Source organism: Hoplias malabaricus, chromosome 5 (genome assembly GCF_029633855.1).
Source record: "Hoplias malabaricus isolate fHopMal1 chromosome 5, fHopMal1.hap1, whole genome shotgun sequence".
Taxonomy (NCBI): domain Eukaryota; kingdom Metazoa; phylum Chordata; class Actinopteri; order Characiformes; family Erythrinidae; genus Hoplias; species Hoplias malabaricus.
Genome location: NC_089804.1, coordinates 4,733,875 through 4,758,938, shown reverse-complemented (window position 1 = coordinate 4,758,938; position 25,064 = coordinate 4,733,875). Strand labels below are relative to the sequence as shown.

At 42.5% G+C, this 25,064-nt stretch overlaps 1 protein-coding gene across 1 annotated transcript in view; it reads left to right on the top strand.

The window, feature by feature from the left end:
• LOC136697956 (collagen alpha-1(XXIV) chain-like) overlaps positions 1-25,064 on the top strand; it is a 109,029-nt gene that overhangs the window by 62,092 nt on the left and 21,873 nt on the right. The window contains exons 24-41 of the mRNA XM_066673320.1: positions 196-240; positions 5,817-5,870; positions 6,044-6,097; positions 6,284-6,337; positions 6,604-6,657; positions 11,022-11,075; positions 11,276-11,320; positions 12,757-12,801; positions 15,236-15,289; positions 17,239-17,292; positions 17,452-17,505; positions 18,200-18,253; positions 19,108-19,161; positions 19,259-19,366; positions 19,974-20,027; positions 22,559-22,666; positions 23,556-23,609; positions 25,043-25,064. The exon at positions 25,043-25,064 is cut by the window's right edge and continues 32 nt beyond it. Coding sequence (XP_066529417.1) covers positions 196-240; positions 5,817-5,870; positions 6,044-6,097; positions 6,284-6,337; positions 6,604-6,657; positions 11,022-11,075; positions 11,276-11,320; positions 12,757-12,801; positions 15,236-15,289; positions 17,239-17,292; positions 17,452-17,505; positions 18,200-18,253; positions 19,108-19,161; positions 19,259-19,366; positions 19,974-20,027; positions 22,559-22,666; positions 23,556-23,609; positions 25,043-25,064 — 1,021 coding nt within the window. The remainder of the gene's footprint in view (positions 1-195; positions 241-5,816; positions 5,871-6,043; positions 6,098-6,283; positions 6,338-6,603; positions 6,658-11,021; positions 11,076-11,275; positions 11,321-12,756; positions 12,802-15,235; positions 15,290-17,238; positions 17,293-17,451; positions 17,506-18,199; positions 18,254-19,107; positions 19,162-19,258; positions 19,367-19,973; positions 20,028-22,558; positions 22,667-23,555; positions 23,610-25,042) is intronic.

Below are 25,064 nucleotides of genomic sequence, written 5' to 3'. Positions count from 1 at the left end.
CATTATTGTTGATAAAAATGTAATAATGTCTGCTTTTAACTGTCTTTCTAGTTTACTTTTGTACTATTTCAACACTTTTTGTAATTAACATTGTCACTCAGCCTATGCTTCTGTAATTTCTGCTTGGCTACACTGTATCCCCAGTGGACTAATCTGTGACTGATCTCTTGATTGATTTGTTTATATTGTTGACAGGGTGAAGTTGGAGATCCAGGAAACCTTGGGAAGAGTGGCCCTCTAGTGAGTCCTTTGCTTTGACAGTACCCATGTAATATGTGTAATGCTTGTTAGTATTTATTTTACCAGAAATTAAAGCCATGTTCTGGTTTGGCTGAGATTTGTGTCTGTGGTCTAGTGATGCTTTTAGGACTTTCTCTGCTCTTGACCTTAATTACTGTAAATAAAAACAATCTTTGACATGCTGAATTTTCTCAGCACTCAAAGCTCCAACTCTTGCGTTTACGAATCTGCGAGCAGCTCTGAAGTTGAGAAACTCTGGCCTGTTTGTTTTCTTGTCAGCTCTGTGTTTAGGCTAGTTCTCGTGTCAAGGGAGCTCTGTAAGGGTAGGACACTGGGCACATCTGGGAACACATCAGAATGTGTTGTGTACAGCATCAAACAGCAGCTACAGAAGTGAGTTCCTGAGAACCAGGACTCGGCCTGTGCAAGATCAGCAGTGTCACTGTGAGAATCAGTTCAAAACCATTCCTTCACAGAACTTGATTACAGTTACCCACAGGAAATCTGAGTGCATTCTTTTTTCCATTTCCATTTAATTAACTGCTGTTATACAGATTTGGACGTACCACACAAGGCTTGCTATTTCACACAGGATACATTGATTGCCTAGTATTTCAATGATAGTGTTGGGTGTTGGGGTATTCCTTTTCTAAGTTGTGGAGACATTTAGACATTGGATGTGCATTGCAATAGCAGCACATGGGTGCTTAATTATGGTGAGATTTGGCATCTGGCTGGAATTGACCATGCAAACAGATAAGCATCTCGGGTAGAAATCCCGTAGGTCAATGCAGCATTCTTTAGCCTCCATGGGATATGCAAGGAGAACAGATTGTTAGACATCAGAATTTATAAATAAAACAGATATTTATCCTTCACATACAAACAACAGTTGAACAAATTATCTGTGGCCTTGAAAGAAAACAACAGTTGTTGAGTGTCCCAGATCCCTGCACTAAAAGACCTGGGGGTGAATGTGTGCAGCTGAGTAAAACCAGAGCTGTCAGGTTTTAATTTGGGGTTTAAATCTTACGATGATCAGAATAGTCAGATGTTGTACTGTTCTTCTACCAAGTGGATGCCAGTCTGCCTCAGGGCAAGCACCAAAATAGGACCAGTGCATGTAGGCACAGTTACCGATAATGCAGCACAGTTACCGGTTCTGGTGGAAGTAGGCTTTATGCGGACCCAAAATATAAAGAACTGAAGTGTGGAAGGGATTAATCTATGTGCAAGAGCTCCTCCAAGCCCAGGTGATATTGGTCCCCTTACTGTTAGAGTTTAGAAACATTAGTTTAAGTGATTGACAAGAACAGTTCAAACAGGCAACATCCCTCAAGTTACCAGCTGTGAATCACAGCTATAGGGACCTGGAACAACATCAGTCACATCTGTGTTAACATCTGTTCTTCATGTGTCTCCTTGTGTCAGCTATTTTTTCTTTAATTGCCTATTCCTGTCACTTTAAACCTTTAGTTTTCCTATGCCAGTGTTCTGCATATTCAGAGGAATCAAACTAAAGGAACAAGGCCCCTGCGCTGTGTCGACACTGTCTTGGCATGTGTGAGGGATTAGGATTTAGCTGTGGCTTGTCTGGATGAGCTGCACTCTATGGTCACACACACATCTGCAACTCTCGAGGCTTCTCCTGAGCTCAGTGACATCAGTGTCTACATCAGTAAGGGCAGGATAAAACATGGTTGTTTTTCCTTTTTAACTCTAGTGGTGGGGGCTCCCACTGTGTAACCATTGGCCCTATGCCCTGGAGATTGCAGGTTTGCATTCAGGATAAACATAAACTGTCCTAGAGTGCAGATGGCCTCGCTCTCGGGCTGGTTATGACATCTCCCACTTCCCCCATCCTCACCACAGATATATGACAGCAGATGTGACATATCTGGGCAGTTTTCATTCTCCACGGACACTCTCAACAGTTGTATATGGCATTGTACATGCATCAGTTTGTAAACAAGCAGTGGGTCATTCTTGTGCGTCTATGAGAATGAGTCCACCTCCACCCTCCAGAGGCTGGGGATCAGGGGAAAACTCGCTGGCTGCGGGAACTGAAGATGACTGATAAATGAGGAGGAAATTCAGCAAAAACTGGGGATTAACACTGTGTATTTCGCAGAGCTATTCTTTCATCAGTGAAAGTAAAAGAACAGAGAAGAGGGGAGAAATCATGAGTGAAAAACCAAGATGAAGGCAATAACATATACTGTGTATATCTTACCTTCCTGTAATGCCTTGGAGATGACCCTGTGATGTGCTAGTGACGTGGATCTCTAGCCACTCCTAAATCAGCTTGTACACTTTTACAGCCTATGATGCCATCTGTCTCTGAACATGCCTCACTTAAAGGATTTAGACTGCTTTCCACAGATACCCTCCTGTGCCCCCAGGTTATGACTCCCCCACACTGAAAGAACTGAACCAAATACCCCACCCCAGGTTATTCCAAAGGTAACCACTGGAGCTCCATCGATTTGGATGATGCAGGTCTAACTGCTCCAAAGACCAATGCAGTGAGCTTTCAACATGTGACATTGAGCATGGCGAAACTAGGCTCGTATGCAGCTGCTCCAAAGGATCCCATTCTATTGGCCAATGCTTTTCTATGAAGATTATACAGGATTACACTGCTGTCAGCAATGAATGCACCATGAAGCAGCTTAAGTCTAAGTGAAAGGCCCCAGGCCAAGAACTTTGGCCAACTCTGAATTCAAGGTTGGTTTGGTTGATTTCCAAGGCTTTATTGCGTAGTGAAATTTGAAGCACTAATCAAAGCTCAACAAAGCAGTTTAACGTTTGGTGAAACTTGACAAAAGTGTGCTTCAGTTCTGATGGATGCCCTACTCTCCTCAATTTCATCCCCTATTACAGTAGCCCCCGCAAAAGATTTATGATCACAGCCTGGGGAAAACTGAACTTAGGAAAATGTCATCATGGAAAACCTATGTCTAATCCTAGCTACTTTTGGGCCACTTTCTAAGTCAAGACAAATGTAGTTGGTAGATAATGAACATCAGCGTGTCGTGCAGTACTTGTATAATAAATCTTACCTGGAGAAACCTGGAGGGCAGTAGATACTGGGGCACCGCAAAAGAGATCTTTACCAGAACTGTGGAAATCTAAGTCACGTTTTGTTTACACTGTTACCCACTACCTTACCAACACTGATTTACTCAGTTCACCAGTTCTGCTGCATGTTGCCCTCTGTACCTTCTCTTAACTAAACCGGACTTCCAGTATCTTCTGGACATGTGGTGTCATCATCTGGAGATCCGGAGGATTGGGCTTAAAGGAGCAACCAACCTTGGCATCAGCCGAAGACTAACTGGAGAACATAGCTACGTCTGAAATGTCCTAAATGCTGGCAAATGAAGCAATGTTGCTTGTTTGCATGAATTGCAGCCTGCTTTTTGTTCCAGTATCTTCACAGCTGTATTTATGCTGGTTAGCGAACCTTAGCATATCAGTGTGCAGGCAACATGATGATATATTGCTGCTTTTATTGCTTGTCTCGTACAGGATTTGGTTACAGAGATGCCTTCTGAGGAATTGGCACACGAGTCAGCATGGGCAGAATGTTTTGAAGGTTGCTTCGATATCAGCCACAGCTAAATGGGGGATTCTAAGGAATCAAGTACATAATAAACTTGATTCCTTAGAATATAATTCCCACATTATTACTAATATATTATTTATGGAATAAATCCACCTCTGATCACATGGAGGATGTGGAGCTGTGCTAAAATTCCTTATACTACTGCTTCTACTGCAGAAATGTTTTTACTTCAATGAATAAAATAGGAAATACAAAGTTGGACAGATGTGGTGACTCGTGGTGGCTGTAGTGTCTGTCAGTGGGTGTTTTATGGCGCAGCCTAGTGACTGGGAGTGCAGGACTGGTGGTGCGGTTTGTTGAGTGGTCTTGACCGCTGTTGAATGTAGTTGAGTGGATGATTCTTAATTTACAGTTGTAATATTTTACAGGACGAAGGTCATGTTTTTACTGAGTTAATGAATTACAGTTAGCAGTCAATATCAGTATTTATATTGTTGCTATCCCCAAAACATCCATTTCCTTTTCTTCCACTTTTTTACATCTTTTGAACCCAGCAGCTATTTTTTTTTTTTTACTGAAAATGGTAAGATGGCTCAAGTGATTAACTGGAACTGAAAGTTGTAAATATTTTTGTCTTTTCACTCACTAAAAAATTTGAGTTATGAAATTACTACAATTTGAAAAGAAATATCAATCAATATTTTACAAAAAGGAAACATACTCTCCGTCTTCTCCACAGTGGAACACAGTTCTGTTTCTTAATGAAACGTCTCTGACCTGCTTTGGTCCAAAACCCACGAGACCCACAGCAGTGTTCTCCCCCTGTGTAAACACCCCTGTTCAGAACGCCCGCTTTCAGCACCTGTTCCTTTAAATGATAATGAGCCACTCGCTGTTCACCCCGACCCCGAGCGCACAGCAGTGAGGAGCGAGGAGCAGAAGCCCTGGTTTTAGCCGTTTTCACTCTGTTCTCTTTCGTCTCCGTTCTCATTTTCTCCGTTTTTACTCTTTGTGCTCTCACATAAACGTGGGTCCAGTGCTGTGATTGGACAAACTCAGATGAGGAGGAGGGGCAATTCTTAAGTCTCTGCATTTGACGTCAGAATCAGAATGTCTGGTTTTATCAGATTTTCTGATTAGGCTGAGCACACAAAACTGACTGGGTGGCCTTGAGTGTCTGGTTTGGTGGGTTCCTGATGTAAACAAGAGATTCTCCCATTATATGCCCCTCTAAGTACTTGTGTAAACAGTTCCAGTACGTACTCTTCTCTAACGGACAGTGCCAAGATCGGGAAGGACCTGTACCATCTACGTGCAGCTGTTGAAAGGTGGCTGGCGCAAACGCTGAGCCAAATGGCAGATGTCTGGCAGTAAAGCTAGTTTGGAAGAGTTTTAGGGTGGAGAGAGGACCCAAATTTAATGGGAGCCTTGGTCTATTAACCTTGCTGGGGCATTTGTTATGTGTTAACTCTTTAATGGTGATACTTAAACCCGCCTTTTAAGTTGCTCTTTTAGCTGTAAATGCTGTCATTCTGTTATAAAAGAAAAATAGATTTGGCAGATGCTAATGACACCTTCATGAAGCTGGACTTCATTATGGCACTTATATGACACACTACTTTATCCACCAAAAATGTCCTTGCATCTGTCGTCTCTGAAAGCATAGATGCTGCGATGTGAAGAATCTAAAGGAGGCAGCTAGAAAGGACAGTGACATTGGAGATAAAAGGTTGTTACAAAGCTACTGTGGCATCATGGGTTATATGAGAACTTAGGAAATATAAGAGGGTATTCCTGGCAAGTATGTGGGTGTATGGTTATGTTTTCCAAACTCAGATCTACACATTAGAGTAGCTAGTGAACCATACATCTTAAGATTTAAGGCGGCGTGATTAGCCACTGCCTTAGGTTTGGCCTTTTGATGGTTGTATGGTCATGTATACTTTTAACTCATTCATGTTTCTATCCATTCTCCTTTTGTCCTCTACCATGTGTGTATTGTGCACAGGGAGCAGTGGGACTGATTGGACCTTCCGGCATTATTGGACCACCTGGAGAAAAGGTAGAACGCCTTCTATTACACCTGCTTTTTTGCTCAAGTCCAGTCCAGTCTGCTTCATAAAATGTGTCAGAGGCCATTTGGCAAGCCTATACTTTTCAATAATGTGAACCGTGGATAAGGCTGTGCCCTGAAGAAGACCGACCTGTCATTTGTGTGCCTCTGTGATTTCTCAGGGTGACCGTGGTCCAGCAGGCCCTTTGGGTCCTCCAGGAGAAAAGGGCTCCATGGTAAGGACCATAAACATTGTTCCAACAAACAGAAACTGAAACCTCGTTCAGAGGCTAGTCTTTTTCAGAGAGCTGAATTGGGCAGAAGTTGCATGGTTCTTGAGGTCTGTGGCACTACTCGATCACTGGCGACTTGTTTCAGAACTGTCCTGAATTGTTCCTCACCTCATCTTCTCTCCTGTTAAGGGATATCCAGGCTTGCCAGGAGCTCCAGGTGAAGTGGGTCCACAGGGTCCATCTGTAAGTTCTGATTATATTTGAACCCAATGACCTAGACTTACTCTGTAGAGTATCTCCATGATAGTTTTATGTGTGTTGCAAAGACTTGATTGGATTGTATTTGAATAGAAAATATAACATCACAGTCTCCTTACTGAGTCAAACAGGCACAGGAATATACAATATGTTAATGTACTCTTTCTCTCTCTCTCTCTCTCTCTCTCTCTCTCTCTCTCTCTCTCTCTCTCTCTCTCTCTCTCTCTCTCTCTCTCTCTCTCTCTCTCCAGGGTCCACCAGGCCCCAGGGGGGCTGCAGGCATGTCTGGGCCAAAAGGAAGAAGGGTATAATATCAGTTTGGCATTTCTTAGAAAAAGCTAATACAGCAACCCACTACACCGTGCTTTTCCTTTCTTCATCTCCCTACTCCCTACTCTGAACTCCCTGCTCCTTACTCCATGCTCCATATTGCCTACTCCATACTCCCTACTCTATACCCCATACTCCCTACTCTGAACTCCCCGCTCCTTACTCCATAGTCCTTACTCCCTACTATATGCCCCATACTCCATACTCCCTATTCTATACCCCATACTCCCTACTCTACACCCCATACTCCCCACTCTGAACTTCCTGCTCCTTACTCCATACTCCTTACTCTATACTCCCTATTCTATACTCCCTACTCTATACCCCATACTCCCTACTCTGAGCTCCCCACCCCTTACTCCATACTCGTTACTCTATACTCCCTACTCTATACCCCATACTCCCTACTCTGAACTCCCCGCTCCTTACTCCATACTCCTTACTCCCTACTATATGCCCCATACTCCATACTCCCTATTCTATACTCCATACACCCTACTCTATACCCCATACTCCCCACTCTGAACTCCCCTCTCCTTACTCCATGCTCCTTACTCCCTACTCTATATTCCATACTCCTACTCCATACTCCATACTCATACTTCCTACTCTGAACTCCCTGCTCCTTACTCCTTACTCCCCACTATATACCCCATAATCCCTATTCCATACTCCCTATTCTATACTCCATACTCCCTACTCTATACCCCATACTCCCCACTCTGAACTCCCTGCTCCTTACTCCCTACTTTATACCCCATACTCCCTATCCCTACACTGTACTGCATACTCCCTACTCTATACCCCATACTCTATACTCCATACTCCCTACTATATGCCCCATACTCCATACTATATACCCCATACTCCCTACTCTATACCCCATACTCCGTACTCTCTACTCTATACCCCAAACTCCCTACTCTATACCCCATACTCCCTACTCCATACCACATGCTCCCTAATCCCTACTCTATACTCCATACTCCCTACTCTATACCCCAAACTCCCTACTCTATACCCCATACTCCGTACTCTCTACTCTATACCCCAAACTCCCTACTCCCTACTCTATACCCCATACTCCCTACTCCATACCACATGCTCCCTAATCCCTACTCTATACTCCATACTCCCTACTCTATACTCCTAACTCTATACTCCATACGCCCTATTCTGTACTACATACTCCCTACTCTGTACTCCATTCCCTCTACTCTCTACACCATACTCCCTACCATATACTCCACACTCTATACAATGTATACACTATAACTCTATAGCTCATATTCCCTACTCCATATTCCTTATTCCACACTTTATTTCAGACATCCTGTCACTCACGTATATCCTCCATATCACACTTGATATCTTCCCTTGAGGGAAAATCTTGCTGTAACCTGCATGGTATAACCATACACTGCATGTTGAAATATGATGTCATCACAAGAAGCAGTGACATTCGTACAGAGAATGCTTACAGAAGAATATAGTATGTAGAATATAATATATCTATAACATATAGAATGTAGTGCTAAATGAGTGAATTAATGAATAAATTAATTAAATTGAATGGGAGCCAGTGATCAGTGGAAGGTATATTACGACAGTCATCTCAGAAATCTATAATCATCACACATTTTTTTCTTGCTGAATTTCCCTAGTTTGTTTGTGTCTGTGTGTGTGTGTGTGTGTGTGTGTGTGCCCACAGCATGACTAGGAATGAATTCAATATTGTCTACAGCAGCCCAGAGAGACACCTAGTGGCCAGCATATAAATGACTTCCATAGGAACATAACTACGTTATGGTTTATGATTAAGGTTAGGGTGACGTTTAGGTTCAAACTAGCAGTAATTATGGAAGAGTTAACAGTAAGTCTCCACAAAATGAATGGAAGTTCCTTTAATGTCCCCACAATTCACAAATACAAGGTTATGTTTGTGCACATATGTGTGTGTTTTCCTTCCCCCTATTTATAGCATCATTAACGTCATTGAGTATCTTCCATCTGACAATACACAAAACTCTTGTGTGCATGTAATTCCAATATACCATTATATACATATGGAAGTACTTACCCACCAACACACACACACACACACACATTGTTTAGACAGTGCATTACTTCATGACTTGTTTTCCTGTTTCTTTGAAGCAAGCTTTTCATCAATGAGGCTGAAGTCATGGAGTTAATGATGTCGCCTCTGGGTGGCTTTTCCAGACATGGATTATCCCAGCTGTTTCATTAAGGATTTCAGTTTACTGGGAATTCTCTATCAAAGGTCCTGTCAGCCTTGCAGTAGGAAAGGGTCTAGGAATCATTAAAATACGGAAAGACACACCATGGATTTAACATTATTTGGAATTTAGCATTTAACATTTCTGCAAAGGTCTGTTCATTTCATCTTGTCTTTGAAATCTCAGATTGTAAATGAATGGTAAAGAGCTTGTGTCTCCAGAAGCTCTGCTGGGACTCACTTTCCTCACTCATTTTTTTAACTGACTCTTTCAATATGTTCATTTAGGTGAATCAGAGTCGATTCAACTGATTCAGTTTCATTTAATTTCATTTTAGGCAAGTGTTTTAACTCGCTCTTACAACTTATAATAGTTTTGGATACCACTTTGAAATAAGACTATTCTTATAAAGGCTTATAAAGGGTTTACATGCCTGTTTATTACTTGGTTATTAATTAGGTTGCAAAAACATTAAAAGTAATTAATAATTATTTGTAACACAGATAGAAAATGCGACAGTCTCTTTGTCTAATACTGAAGTGTCCTAGAACTTATCAAGAGATATTAAGATAAAGAATTAACTCAGACCTGAGAATGTAAAGTAAACACCACATTATCACTGATGTATAAAAATACGCTCTGTTGGTGGTTAATTCATTAAATGGTTAAACTCATTAACAAATATGTGCTGGAGCTGACAGGGTTAATGTCAACTGATGGAGAAGGCACAGCATGGTCAGTATCTGGCAAGATCTGGGGTTTAACCGTATGTGGGTTCACTATTTGGCAAACAGCAGGTTACTGTTGCCCTTTCTATCTGTGCGTATTAACTGATTATTAATGACAATTAATGTATTAATAATGTAACTAATAACTACTAATATACAGATTGTAAACCATTTATAAACCTTTATAAGTTTAGTCATAAGTTAGTTCCCCACATCCCTTCCGTCCAGATGAAAGTTCTGTAAACAAAGCTTTGTTCCAATAAACTGTGAGTCAGTCTAAGCTTGGATGTGTCCGTTATAGGACACATTATAAGACTGCATGCTAATATGGCTAACAGTGGATAGCTGCCTTGTCTTCCTCATTATGAAACACAATGGGATGCTTTACACCACTGGTGCAAAAAGGCTGTGGGCCTCTGTGATTTTAATTTCTGTAAACTCAGACATACGGTCCGCAAACTGGTGACCACAGGAAAGAAAAATAAATCCAGTGACTGCAACCCGTGGGTTCATAAACACAGTGTTCTTGCTGTCGATCAGCGACGCGTAGCCTGTACTTAAGAAGTTAGTCTCAGATGAACCTGAATAAAGGCCAACACAAAGTTGGTGTTAGGTGCCTCAGAGTTGACTAAGAATAGCACTGATCGGAGGCTCAGTGTTGCAGCGAATGGACCAATTGTGTTTCAGCCAATTATAGAGAAGACGGTGAGACGGGTCGGCCATTTAAAACCCCGGTGTAAAAACAGAGCTCACTTCCAGCTTATTAACAATCGCTGAATGAAGCATTCATTCCACAGGCTCTACACAGTGTCGGGATTTGTCCTGAAGAGGTTTCAGATGTTGTAAAAAATAACAAAATCAACAGGAATCTCTCTCTCTCTCTCTCTCTCTCTCTCTCTCTCTCTCTCTCTCTCTCTCTCTCTCTCGTGCTTTTTTCTGCTCATGGCTCGTTGTGTTTTGCCTGGCCTGAGCTTCTCCACTGGCTCATTGCTCGGCTAGCTGGACTGCAGGGCTCTTTAGAAGGAGCACCCAAATCATCAGTGCAACCAGTTTGATATTAAATATTATCACTGTTATATTGTACACACCATTAATTATTCCTGGCCATACATCCCCCACTTTTTAAGATACCTATCAACCAAATTAAAATTAAATTCAAGGTGCTATGGAATCATATACAAGAAGCATTTCTGGGAGTGTACTGCCTTAAAAACTACTAAAATAATATAGAAGTCAATACGTAAACTTACAGGAAGCCAGTGTAAAGGTTTAAAGTTGCTGTGAAGATGCTAAAGAGGTTTTCTGATTTATGTTGTGTGATTAAAAGCAAATGTTTAAACAAACTATTTTCCTTATATTTATTGTTGTCAGGGGCCGAGAGGAGCCGATGGACCTCCTGGAGAGCCAGGACCAGAGGGCAGCAAGGTGACAACAGCACACACTCATACGTCTCCACCTGCCACATTTGTGATCAGCGATTTCAGACACAGAACCAAATTTCCTGCAAATGAATGAGTAAAATGATAATGCGCAGATAATCCCGGTGTCTCGGATATCTAGTCTGAAGCTGTTAAAGTGTCCCTCCTTCTTACGAAACCAAATTCCAAACCTCTTCATCATTCCAGGGGGAGAAAGGTGAACCTGGAAAGAAAGGAGCCCCTGGCTTTATAGTAAGTACTCTTTAATTCTGCTTATGAAAGAGTGAAAGATCCCTTTTCAGCTGTTGTCTCCCTTTTACCTGTTACCTACATTAGTCTCAAAGCGCCGCCACACAGTTGTGAAAGGGTTGTGGACTCACATCCAGCTGCTAATCAGGAATAAGTATTCTCGCATTTCCTCTCATTCTCTCTCTCTTTCTTTTAGTCTCTCGCTCACTCTAAAGGTGTTTTCACACATGAAAGATGCTGGCCTTATCTCCTACATGGGCTGCGTCTCCACATATTTGACATTTAGTGGTTTGTAGAGGGCTGTACCTCGGCAGGTACCTGGAAAAAGAAATACACCGATTAATTTTTTACAATTTACTATTTACTACTGATGCTTATTTATGGCACCAATCAAGACACAGACACATACATTAGTTACATATGCATTGCTTATCCTACTCATTTACCAGCTCCTTATTTGCATTTTCAATGCCACCTTAATATTTGAACTCGCTGCACTGGCTGATTCATGCTTTGTCCCAAATCACACCCCGTCTGCTCTTTCATTCCTGGGGTAAAGCTAAAGTAACACAGAGGGAATTGCAGTTGTTTGAATATTAGATTTTATTTATGTTTACGACGGTAATATGATGTAAAAACAGGACAATTGATGTGTGAATCTGGAGAGAGGTGTAATGTGTTTTATTGCCGTCTGAACGTTAAAACAAACAGAGCTACAGAGAAATGTTTTATATTATACACATCAGAAAAATAGGGTGCTGTATAAGTGCATTAATGTACAACAGTGGTGTTAAAGTCCAGTTTTGTTCCTTAAGGAAATATTATTTCTGGAAATTGAATGCAGTAGCGCTATGAGGCTAATGCTAATAAGTAATCAATGCTAATGCTAATAAGAATCAAGTCCTGGAAGACTACCCCAAACCTTTTAGCATTATGATAGCTGCTTTTACAAATGGGGGATTTGTTGTAAAACCCAATAAAAAGTGAGATATTAAAAGGAGAGGAGCACAGAGGCAACCCTGCCTCTGCCCCAACTTTTTAGAGCATGTTACTGATGTCAGATTCTAATCAAGTTCTTCAGAGAAAACATTGGGAATTATTTCTTTGTGCTTTTCCCATTGAATTGAGCTTCAAAATATTCAAACAACAAAGATTCAAACTGAAAACGGGAGAACCCTGAAAGCCCATTGTTTTGTAATGATCTCAGACTCAGTGTGTTGTATCGCACTGCTACATGGTCTCCTGTCTTTGATCAAGTGGGATTATCCCTGATTGATTGTATTCAGTTGTGAGTACACCCTCCAATCCTGAGTGCAGATAGAAGCTGGCACAAGTTCTGCAAAGGCCTTGAGGAATCCAGAGCGTGCAGAACAAGACTGTAATGACTGAGGTCATGTTAGCTTTGTACTTTTTGTGATTGATGTGTGTTTTTATCGCAGGGCAAAGCTGGAGCTCCGGGAAAACGAGGCAATCCTGGACCACCGGTATGCACACACTAGACTCACTGTTCTGCACCCTGCACCACTCAACTACACTTTAGCATTAGATACAGAGAGAGGGAGATTTTCATTTAATTTCATGGTGAAATCAGACACTGGGTAGTGAACTGAATACTGACGGGTTGCCTGTGATCGGAGCTTGAGAGGTGTCACTCAAACGCTGCTTAAGGGGAGATCGAATGTACATACTTTTCCATCTGAACATGTTTGGCGTGTGGAGCTTATTCCATTAAGAATGCATTCTTTATCTTTAAACAATGAAGTATGTGTCACAGGGGAACCACTGATCTTCTCGCCTTACGACGGATCCCACTCACAGGACTTCTGAAACTAGCCCAACCTGGAAACTGGACCCACTCAACAAATTTGATTAAAGATGATTTGTCCAGCAATCTAAACTATGTTTGTTTGGTTCAAAATGAAAGCTGAAAAGACGTCTACAAAAAGACATCTCCCTATATCTAAAATTGGTTGAAATGTGGCAAATGGTCTGAAAAAAGACGCTTGTCTTGGGCTTAATTTGGACCAAAGCAGATGGACCAAACAAAGTCTGTTTTGGGCTAAATAAAGGGTATGATGGACTAAATAGATTTAGCCCAAAAAACAACATCCATATGACGTCTGGTGTTTGGTGCGGAGGAACAGGGAGGCCTTGCCCTTAAGCGAGGGAATGCCTCACACCCTGCGGAACCTGCATCATGCGCAGTCCTGCGTCCCAGACCAATGCTCCACCAGCTGAGCAAACCCATGTTCAAATCCCATCTCTGGCAAGTTGATTGTGTCTTTAGGTTCTGCAGGGTTTGAGGCATTCACTTGCTTAAGGGCAAGGCCTCCCTGTTCCTCCAGGTTAGAGTTTCACAAGGGGAGCCTTGTATTTCTGAGTTTCAGAGTTTCTCTGGGTCCAGGGGGCTGAATCTGTGGAAGCAAAGTCTCAAGATTGAACCGACTCTGCTGGGTTAGTAGACCAGCTCTGGGAAGCCGATGGTGATCTCCGAGTATTGCATGTTCAAGTTTCCTGTGGTGTGAGGCATCCCACCAAATGCAAGACGTCATATGAACATTGTTTTATGGCTAAGAAATTTAGCCCAGAAATAGATGTTGAAGTCTGTGTGGTCTGCCTGATTTAGATCAAATTTATCCCAAGGCAGACATCTTTTTTCCGACAGTTTTACCACATTTCAAGCAAGACAGTCGGCCAAATTGTCCTTTCAATGAGTTTATACTGGGAGGAATTCCCTCGTTTAAGGGCAAGGCCTCCCTGTTTCTCCAAAGCTTCCCTCTTCAGAGCAGTCTCGAGCTTCCAAGTTTCAGAGCTCCTCAGGGTCTGTGGGGCTGGATATGCGTTAGAGCAGTGAATCCCACATGACAGTGTGGATAAAAGTTGGGAATGTTGTGGAGCACATTTCAGACTTTGCCTAGTAACGTTAAACTAATGGAGTAAGTCGTTAGAACTCTTTTGGTCCTTTTTTAAACTGTACCTTCCTCACACACTCCCTCATACCCCACAGAAACCTACATTTAAACTTCACCTGTACTCTGTCCCTGTCCTTACCCTGTCCCTATTTCATTCCTACACTCCACATACTGGCAGGGTTAATTACTGATCACTGGGGATGTTAGAATCTCTTTTACAGCCTTCACTCTCTGTCATTAATGTGATCAGAGACACTGGGGATCAGAAAGACCTGTAGGAAATGGTTCTTGGTGAAGACACTAGGATGTGTGTTACAGTATATTACAGTGCTGTAGCCATAAAACTAGACTGTACTTTTTATAGCCTCAGGATCCCCCCGCCCCACAAAGCCCACCCCAACTCACCCCACCTCTCTCTCTCACCCGTCCTCCTCTCTGCTCAATTAAGCCCACAGCACCCTCTAGTGTCAGTATCAGAGCCTTTATAAATGAGACTGACAGACTGACAGTCCTGGGGTTAACCCTTTCAAGTCGGAATATTTCTGCACTGCGTTTTATAATAATTGAAATGTAATAACATCCTCCTTTGCATTATGTAAAGTCATTGTTAATGACACCAAGCTTTAATGAATTTACATTCTGTATTCACTTTTTTGGCTCTGAACCAATGTATTTATTGATGTTTTCTAGCAAAAATATAGACTTTTTTTTCCTATTTCCCCAAAAGACCCTAAAAATTATAGTAGTTTTTACATTTTAATTGGGATATCTGATTAATGTGGGTATGAAAGTCTTCCCCTCGTAGCTCAGAAACACTTCCATCTTCATCTCTATGAGTTTGTGTTTGTTGTAGTGTTACGCCACTTTATTTAATGTGTTACTGGGTTATTCCCAAGATGCTTATTATTTCTATTTTATTTCTTTATAATTATCTGTCTCTCTCACTCTTGTTCTCTCTCTCTCTCTCTGTCTTTCTCTCTCTCTCTCTCTCTCTCTCTCTCTGTAGGGTGTTGTAGGTCCTCCTGGCAGTACTGGTGAGAAAGGCCCACATGGTGAACCTGTGAGTATTCACCTTTACACCATATTCATTCATTCATTCTTTGTCCGTAAGCAGTCATCTAGTCCAGGGTCAAGGTGGATCTGGAGCCAAACCGGAATCACTGTGAGGGAAGCCAGAGGCTCAGGAGGAACGTAGTGCTTTTCCACCAATGAGAAACCATTCGGAACCATTGGATCCTATTCGCAAAACTAATTTGGAATCTTTTGGCGAGTTTCCACTGACATGACATGACGAATGGAAAATTTGCTTATTAGCTAACTCTGGGATATTTTGAACACAAACCGTGACGTTATCCATGGCCAAGTCGAGATAAAGAAGCTCCAGAAAGAATTCGGAGCCTTAAATAAAGCATTAAGGTGCAGTGGAGCTGGACGGGTCATTCGCAGTGTGTTATAGAAGTAAATAAAAGGAACTAAAAAAGAAACGGGCCCCTTCTGGGCTGTATTTAGTATAACCTGAGGCACGTTGGCTACTTTTCTCCACGGTTCTCGAGCTCCTGAGGATGACTCAGAACTCAGCAACATTTCCACATGTGTATCATATCCCACTCTGATCTGACACCATTGTAAACAGTGGATAAACTACGACTCTGTCCTTACTCTAATTGTTTATTTCTGGCTCTGGTGCTGAAATCAGCCACAGTGATGCTCCACAGCGCCCCCCACTGATGACATATCCTTGGTTCCAAACAGGTGGAAATGTTTGAGTCAAGAGGTTTGAGTCAAAGCCCCTGAGACCCTGCAGAAATGGGGCAGCAACACCACCTCCAGCACCACGGTGCTGCCCTTGAGTTCCATTCAGTTTAGCTTCAAGTGCCGTCCTGGATTAACCGCCTAAAACACTACCAAGACTGACCACTGAATTTAAAACGAAGGGAGCTTTAAATTAAGTTATGATTCACTAAGTTCTGTCTTGTTCAGGTTAGTTCTGTGATATCCGCTGTGTTCCAGTGCAGTGTTTATACCTTCGACAATCACTCCACTGACCATGTGTCTGTCTCTAAACAGTGTGTGATGGATAGAATCAAAACTCTGCGTCCGATGGGTTTTCAATACAACACAGTGTGATACACACACACACAAAAACAGGTTTTAATGTTGTATACTGAGCAGCTAAACATAATTCATCCAGTGTGTGTTTATGAGTTCAGGCTTTTGATCTCCTCCCTGTAAAAGTGGATCTAGACCAGGCTGATGGTGTAAAGATGTGAAGAGCAGTGTGAACTCCTCACATTTCCTGTGCTCTGAATATGTGTGTGTGTGTGTGTGTGTTCTCTGTCAGCAAGTCTAAACATGTATTTCATCTGACAGACCCCCAGCTGAGGCGAGCCGTATAAAAAAACACACTCCAACAAGCCGGAGATGTTTGATGTGGCTGTGCTGGTTTTCCGTTCTCTCTCACACACACACGGTCACATACTGTTATTTTAGGTCATACACACACACATATACATGCTTAATCTCTATTTCCAGTTCACAAACTAACTTGCAGTTTTATATATTGTATTTTTATATGCCCCACAGCAGTGTTCTCCCCCTGTGTAAAAAGCCCCTGTTCAGAACGCCCGCTTTCAGCACCTGTTCCTTTAAATGATAATGAGCCGCTCGCTGTTCACCCCGACCCCGAGCGCACAGCAGTGAGGAGCGAGGAGCTGAAGCTCTGGTTTTACTCCACACTCGTTGTGTCTGTTCTGCTGCGTGCTTTTCTCCCTTTGTCTGCGTGGGTGTCCTCCTGGTGCTCCAGTTTCCTCACACAGTCCAAACACACACATGTTGGCAGATGGACACACACACACACGCTTCACCTGAGAAGACCGTCAGCTTATTTGAGGGCAGTGGTGTCGAACTGTTTTCCCCACAGTTCTGGGAAGTGATCGTGTGCTGTGCTGATGGGATGTGTAACAATGACCTGGTGTTTATGGGCTGTTTGTGTGTGTTGTAATTGAACAGGGAGCTAAAGGGCCTCCGGGAGAAGCAGGACCAGATGGAGAGCAAGGACCTGAGGTAACATAATAATGTACTGGATCATTAAACATACTCATGAATGATTCATAATTTATCAGCTCATTTTAACTCATGGCTTGTCTATAAGCTGGTCAGCCATACAGACGTTCGGATCATTAGTCAGTGTGAGTTTTCAATCCTCCTCCATTGCTTTGACAGGGTCCTCCAGGACCTGAAGGAGAGCAGGGGCCTGCAGGAGAACCTGGACAAAAGGTGAGAATCTCGCATTATTCTCCGAAAATCAAAACGTTATTATCAGTTTTATTCAGTATTTATTCCTATAAGGCATCCATGGCCTAAAGGTCCAGTAAAGGAATAGTGTTGTCTCCTCCCTCAACATCCACGGCTGAAGTGCCCTTGAGCAAGGCGCCCAAGCTTCAGTTGCTTCCCTGAGATTTGCTTGAGTATAAATTTCAAATGTTTTTAACTTTTAAGTACCACGTTGCCGACTATGAGCAGCCAATAGGAGAGCAGTGGGTGTGTCTGTTCATAGCTTCTTCCAACATTGACCTAGTGTTAGCGTTATCAGTTTCTTAACCTTCCTTTTGCAACAAGGAGGTTCAGATCATTTTACATTGAAGCAGCCAGGTTTCCTATCACTGTGTAAAAGATGCAAGAGGCCAACTGTTGGAGGAGTGTACATCTTTTTCATATTTTTCTCTTCGAGAAAATCATAGATGGGATCCTTTGGCGAAGATCAATTTGCTATAAAGTTGCTGGCAAATGAAAATATTTGTAATTATTTTTATATTAGGCATAAACGTATATTACATTTCAGAATTGTTTCTCTGTTTCTACAAACTAAAAACTCAGTAAGTTCTGCCATTGACTTTCTCTCTCTCTCTCTCTCTCTCTCTCTCTCTCTCTCTCTCTCTCTCTCTCTCTCTCTCTCTCTCTCTCTGTGCAGGGTGAAGTGGGGCCAACGGGTGCAGAAGGAGAACAAGGACAACAGGGTTTAAGGGTCAGTCCACATTCTTATCCTGGACTTAAGTCCGTGGCTAATGTCCACAGTGTGTGTTTGGTTGAACTGGACCTTCCAGTTTGTTCTTGGTTGAGTTCAGGTTGAGTTTGTGCTGAGTCTGTGGGCCAAGGGGCTTTGCAGAGCCTGTGTAGTGCCTGCTTTACCTCACCAAGAGCAACATTTGTGTTCTCTTTGGTTGCCCCTCATTTGGAGAAAGGGAGAGAGAGAGGCTTTGCTCACCCACACCTACCCCCTCCTTTTTCCCCCACGGTTCACTCAGTCCACTTTGTTTTCATTGAGGAATATTAGTGTATTTCTTCAAATCTCAGACAGTATATTCCAGGATCGCTCTTTGTTTGTGTTTGGAATTATGGAAAGAAAGAAAGTGGGATTAGTAACACAGTAGGGGTTTTAGATTTTATGGCTGAGCCACGGAGGCTTTCAGAAATGTTCCTTGTACGATATGTTCCCAGCAATCACTCATTCATTTCATTATGATTTCAATGTGATCTGATTTTAAAGGGGGCTGTTTAAAGGGGGCTGTTTGGGACCACCCACCAAGAGAGCAAGGCCAATTGTGTTAATGAGTTAATACACCTTTGTTTGGCCAATCAGGACTCAGTATTCAAAACCCTAGCTTGCTCCTACACAATGCTTGCGGACAGTGCAGCATTTGGTGGTGGTGACATTTGCTTTTGTTGTAGTGCTGGGAAAAAATTAGCCAGGGTCCATTTAAACTGACTCTGGCAAAGAGGGGTCCCATCTTGTAGCCGGTGTTAGATTTCCCACTTGTCTGTTATCAATTTTATTTCAGTGTTTTGTGACCAATGTTTTGTGTAATATTTGTCTCCCAGGGGCCTCCAGGTCTAGCAGGAGAAGATGGACCTCAGGGAAAAGATGGACCTAAGGTTAGTAAACGTTTAATAACACTGAGCTCATGACTGGGCAGTTTACATTTAGCAGTCAAGTCTGATTACACTGTGGTGTACACACTCCCCATCACAGGGAGAGCCAGGTGACCGAGGTCCAATGGGAGAGCCAGGTGAAAGAGGAGAGACTGGTGACCCTGGACCTCTAGGACCTCCAGGAGAACCTGGTTTGAAAGGATTCCCGGTGAGTGACCATCTCCAGCAGCACTGCTGTGTCTGATCCACTCGTACCAGCGCAACACACACTAACACACCACCACCACGTCAGTGTCACTGCAGCGCTGAGAATGATCCACCACCACATCGCACCTGCATTAAAGTATGCAGAGCAATATATGGATTGTAGTGTGCTATTGTAGAACTACAACGTGCTCCTGTGTGGTCAGTGGAGCTGAGAGAATGGACTGTGAGTGTAGAAAGAAGGAAAAAAAATATATAATAAAAATAATATAATAAAAATTGCTGTATATATTGTATATACTTATTTACACTACTCTAACAGAGAAGCAAAACTCAAGAAGCCTGTGTTTGTTAACTTTCCTAATGCAAAATTAAAATGTGATATTTGGAAATATGTTCATCTTCAGTTTTACAGCATTATAAATACAGTAATCATAACAGATATACTGTGTATTCCAGTATTTATAGATGTGCTGTGTTCTCCTGCAGTTGTGTAATGCTCCTGTCATGGCCTGTGCATGCCCTTACTCGCTTCGGATCAAAGCTCCTGCCAAATGAATAACTGTAAGTGTTTCTTTAGTAACTCAAACATGTATCTATCTTTCCATTAGGGAGCAGAGGGAAAACAGGGGCTACCTGGCAACCGCGGCCGTCCAGGAAAGAAGGTAACACATCATTTCATGACATGAAGATCAACCAAGTCGTGGAAAAGCTTTTCGGCCAGTCCTTTCTTGCATGGGATGCCATGACTGTGCACTCTTTAAAACCTTGAACTGCATCTTGTGGTGCTTGAAATGGCCTAATCTTACTGAGAATATGAAGGCAGTTAAGAAGGCAAACTTAGAAGACATTTGAGAAGGCAGCTAAAAAAGCAGTTCAGAAGGTAGCAAAGATTATAGTTAAAAAGGCAGATAAGTATAGAATATAGCTATAGTGGCATCTGAGGAGACTGCTGACAAGACGTTCCATTAGGCAGGAAAGGAGTCACCTAGGATGGAAATTAAGAAGGTAGTTAAGACCGCAGTTGAAAAAAGCAGCTGAGAAGGCATTTAGGAAGCTAACTAAGAGTAGTTAAGACCATAAGATGGCAGGAAAAATGGCAGCTAAGGCGGTAGTGAAGATGACAGTTAAGATGGTAGTGAAGATGACAGGGCTTTTTTGACCAAGTGAAGATGGCAGTTAAGACAGTAGTGAAGATGGCAGTTATAAAGCCATTGAAGATGGCAGTTAAAATGGTAGTGAAGATGGCAGTTAAGACAGTAGTGAAGATGGCAGTTAAGACAGTAGTGAAGATGACAGTTAAATTGGTAGTGAAGATGGCAGTTAAGACAGTAGTGAAGATGGCAGTTAAGACAGTAGTGAAGATGGCAGTTAAGACAGTAGTGAAGATGGCAGTTAAGACAGTAGTGAAGATGGCAGTTATAAAGCCATTGAAGATGGCAGTTAAGACAGTAGTGAAGATGACAGTTAAGACAGTAGTGAAGATGGCAGTTAAGACGGTAGTGAAGATGACAGTTAAGACGGTAGTGAAGATGACAGTTAAGACGGTATTGAAGATGGCAGTTAAGATGGTAGTGAAGATGAAAGTTAAGACGGTAGTGAAGATGGCAGTTAAGACGGTAGTGAAGATGACAGTCAAGACAGTAGTGAAGATGGCAGTTAAGACGGTAGTGAAGATGAAAGTTAAGACGGTAGTGAAGATGACAGTTAAGACGGTAGTGAAGATGACAGTTAAGACGGTAGTGAAGATGGCAGTTAAGACGGTAGTGAAGATGACAGTTAAGACAGTAGTGAAGATGACAGTTAAGACAGTAGTGAAGATGACAGTTAAGACAGTAGTGACGATGACAGTTAAGACAGTAGTGAAGATGGCAGTTAAGACAGTATTGAAGATGGCAGTTAAGACAGTGGTGAAGATGACAGTTAAGACAGTAGTGAAGATGGCAGTTAAGACAGTGGTGAAGATGACAGTTAAGACAGTAGTGAAGATGGCAGTTAAGACAGTAGTGAAGATGGCAGTTAAGACAGTAGTGACAATGACAGTTAAGACAGTAGTGAAGATGACAGTTAAGACAGTAGTGAAGATGGCAGTTAAGACAGTAGTGAAGATGGCAGTTAAGACAGTAGTGAAGATGGCAGTTAAGACAGTAGTGACAATGACAGTTAAGACAGTAGTGAAGATGGCAGTTAAGACAGTAGTGAAGATGGCAGTTAAGACAGTAGTGAAGATGGCAGTTAAAATGGTAGTGAAGATGACAGTTAAGACAGTAGTGAAGATGACAGTTAAAATTGTAGCGAAGATGGCAGTTAAGACAGTAGTGAAGATGGAAGTTAAGAAGGTATTGAAGATGACAGTTAAGACACTAGTGAAGATGGCAGTTAAGACAGTAGTGAAGATGGCAGTTAAGACAGTAGTGAAGATGGCAGTTATAAAGCCATTGAAGATGGCAGTTAAGACAGTAGTGAAGATGACAGTTAAGACAGTAGTGAAGATGGCAGTTAAGACGGTAGTGAAGATGACAGTTAAGACGGTAGTGAAGATGACAGTTAAGACGGTATTGAAGATGGCAGTTAAGATGGTAGTGAAGATGAAAGTTAAGACGGTAGTGAAGATGACAGTTAAGACAGTAGTGAAGATGGCAGTTAAGACAGTGGTGAAGATGACAGTTAAGACAGTAGTGAAGATGGCAGTTAAGACAGTAGTGAAGATGGCAGTTAAGACATTAGTGAAGATGGCAGTTAAGACAGTAGTGACGATGACAGTTAAGACAGTAGTGAAGATGGCAGTTAAGATAGTATTGAAGATGATAAGAAGGTAGCGAAAATGGCAATAAGACAGTATTGATGGCAGTTAAGAAGGCAGCTAAAAAGGTAGTGATGACTGCAATTAAGAAGGCAGCTAAATCATAGCGAAGGTGACCATTGATAAGGTAGTGAAGAAGGCAGTAGAATAGGTAGTGAAGTTAAGAAATCAACTAGGAAGGTAACAAAGGTGTTAGTTGAGAAGACATTGAAGGTGATGTTTGAAAAAGGTAGCAAAGATGGCATTAAGGAAGGTACTGAATGGCAGTTACGTAGGTAGTGAAGATGCTTCATATGTCCACCTCTGAATAAAGTGACTTGTTGACTTATCTCCTTGTGCACTTGGACTCATTTTTAAGTTCATTTAATATCTGTTGATGCCGCTTTGTATCAGGGAGATCGAGGTGCCCCGGGTCATTTGGGAGAGCCAGGATCTCCAGGAGAAATCGGACAGATTGGAGAAAGGGGACTGAAAGGAGCTCGTGGGACCAGAGGACCAGCAGTGAGTGCCTTCTCTTAATTCTCATTAATGTCTCTCTGTCTCTCTTAAAAGAGCAGGTACGGAAACAGCCGCTCTGAACAGGGCTTTTTTGACCAAAGCAGGTCACAGGTGTCTCATTAACACCCAGAACTACATTCCCTCTTGGAGAAGAATACTTCTCCTTTAAAGGCTGCTAAACTGTAGCAAGGTCAGGAACAGAAGGAGAGATTTGTTTTCAGTCTGGAACAGAGCAGTGTCTTGGCTCTGATACTGACCGCCTTCATTTGCTGAACAGTGGAGTGGAGTAGCCGTTGTCCCACACTGTCCCTTGCAGGCTGTTACACTTGACCTGACCAAAGGAAAGCAAAGGCAGCAGACAAAACAGTCCCTCTGACCTTTGGCTGTTAAAACCCAGCTTGTCTAAACAGTCCCGGCGCTTGGCCTGAAATCAAAGGCTCCTAATGGGGTATTAGAGCTTTTCTTTTCCTCCCTAAATCCATTAGGGATTGCTCAGATCCCAGGAATTAATCCTCCTCTTCTGTACACAGTAATTAACCCCCCACCGCTTCGGTGGTCCGAGGACAGTCGGTGGGATCTGAAGCAGAGGGAGACTCAGGAACGTCCAGGGCACCAAAGTGTGAAACTACAAAATAAAATGCAGTAGTTTCACGCTGGATAACAACAACCACTCCACAGTAACTGAGAAATGGTTTCAGCAGGAGTCCTTTCTCAGGGCGGATGTTCGGACCCCATGCTGAAATAATGTATAGGAAGATCTTTATAAGATGTTTCTGGAGCTCAGTAGAGACCCCTGCTGAGCACACACTGCTTTTGACAAACAAACCCCTTCAGGTGGCAGTCACCTTTTCTGGCCCAAATGCAAACTCTCTGTTTTGTCCATTACTTTCAGGGTCAACCAGGAGTTATGGGGCCACAGGGGGAGCCGGGAATGGAAGGGTACACTGTGAGTTGCTCTAGCTTTCTTTTAAAACATGCACACACACACACACACTTATTTCCATTTCTCTGTGTTTCCACGTCACTAAAGAATTCAGGAACACCTCTTTTCATAAGTATAATGTTAACAGACAGCTGTCCATGAGTTGCAGTCACTTGATTTTTGTTTTGACATGGGTGCCATTTTGGAGAGTGTCTGGTTCAGAGTGCACCGCTAATGTAATACAGCTCCTCTCCCTGCGCTAGAGAGAGTCTCAGCACTCAGAAGTGCAAATGCCAACCACCTTTTTACGTCAAGGGCGTAAAGGATCCCACCGTGTTGCATAACGAGGAGAAAAAGTTATCTGCTGTTAGACATATTAGCATTTATGTCATAGGACCTAATGTAAAACTGTGAGGACGTTAGCCTCCAGCACATTTCTCTGATTTTTAAATTGAATCTGAGTGAGTTATTCTTACACAGATCATACACAAGCTTCAGTTATCGTCTTATTTCACTCCTGTGTTGTTGTAGTGTGTAAGAGACTATAGATGCAAGCCCCATACTCCTCTGCCTCAGTCTTTTTCACATGTTTACAGGTAAATAACCTGATCCCGCTGTGCCCTGAGAGTGGAACAGATTCTTGGAGGAAAATGTTTTATTGCAACGTTCTGAGTAACAGTATTCCTCTGGTTTGGCTCAGAGTTTAATAAAGTAGTTCTCCTTGTCTGAACGTATAAATGATCAGTGAGCGATGTTTCCACACCACACCATAATTAACGGTTTCTCCACTCACGTAATTGCGATGTTTGTCTAAAATCACTTCTAGTGAGCTATCCATTCCTGTCAAATTAATGTGTAATTACTGTCTGGATGCAGTACTGTTAGTTTTATTATCTTTAATGTGCACTATGTAGGGTGTAGGGCACTATTTGGGATGCAGCCTCCACTGACTGACACAGAAGAACACAGCTCTGTTTACAAGCCCGACATGCATAAATGTGTCAGGAATCTACAAGTCTTTTTATTTATGAGAGATGGTAGAAGGTTATACTCACCCTTGCATACATCCACTCTGCAATGTTTAAAGCCACACTGTAGTATTTCGACCTTAAAATTACAGCTTCAAAATCATTGTGATGCTCCTCTGACCTGTAACAGGGGAATAGAGCCTCTGTCCTTGCTACTCCAGGCTCAGCACTGCAGAAACTGCACTATGTAACTCCTAAAGGAGGGTAGGCATCTCTCTTTTAGTCTTTGATCCAGCCCTTTTCTTCTTGTTTTCCCACACATCATCCCTTTCTCCTCCCTGAGCTGCAGGCCTCGTTCCGAACGCATTCCCCACCTGCGCTGGAAGAGGCAGCGTCCACACACCACTCACACATCCTCACCCTTCCTCATATAACTCACACACACACTGATACACACACACTCACATTCTTCTCTGATCTCCACTGTAGGGTCACGGTGGCAAGCCTGGAC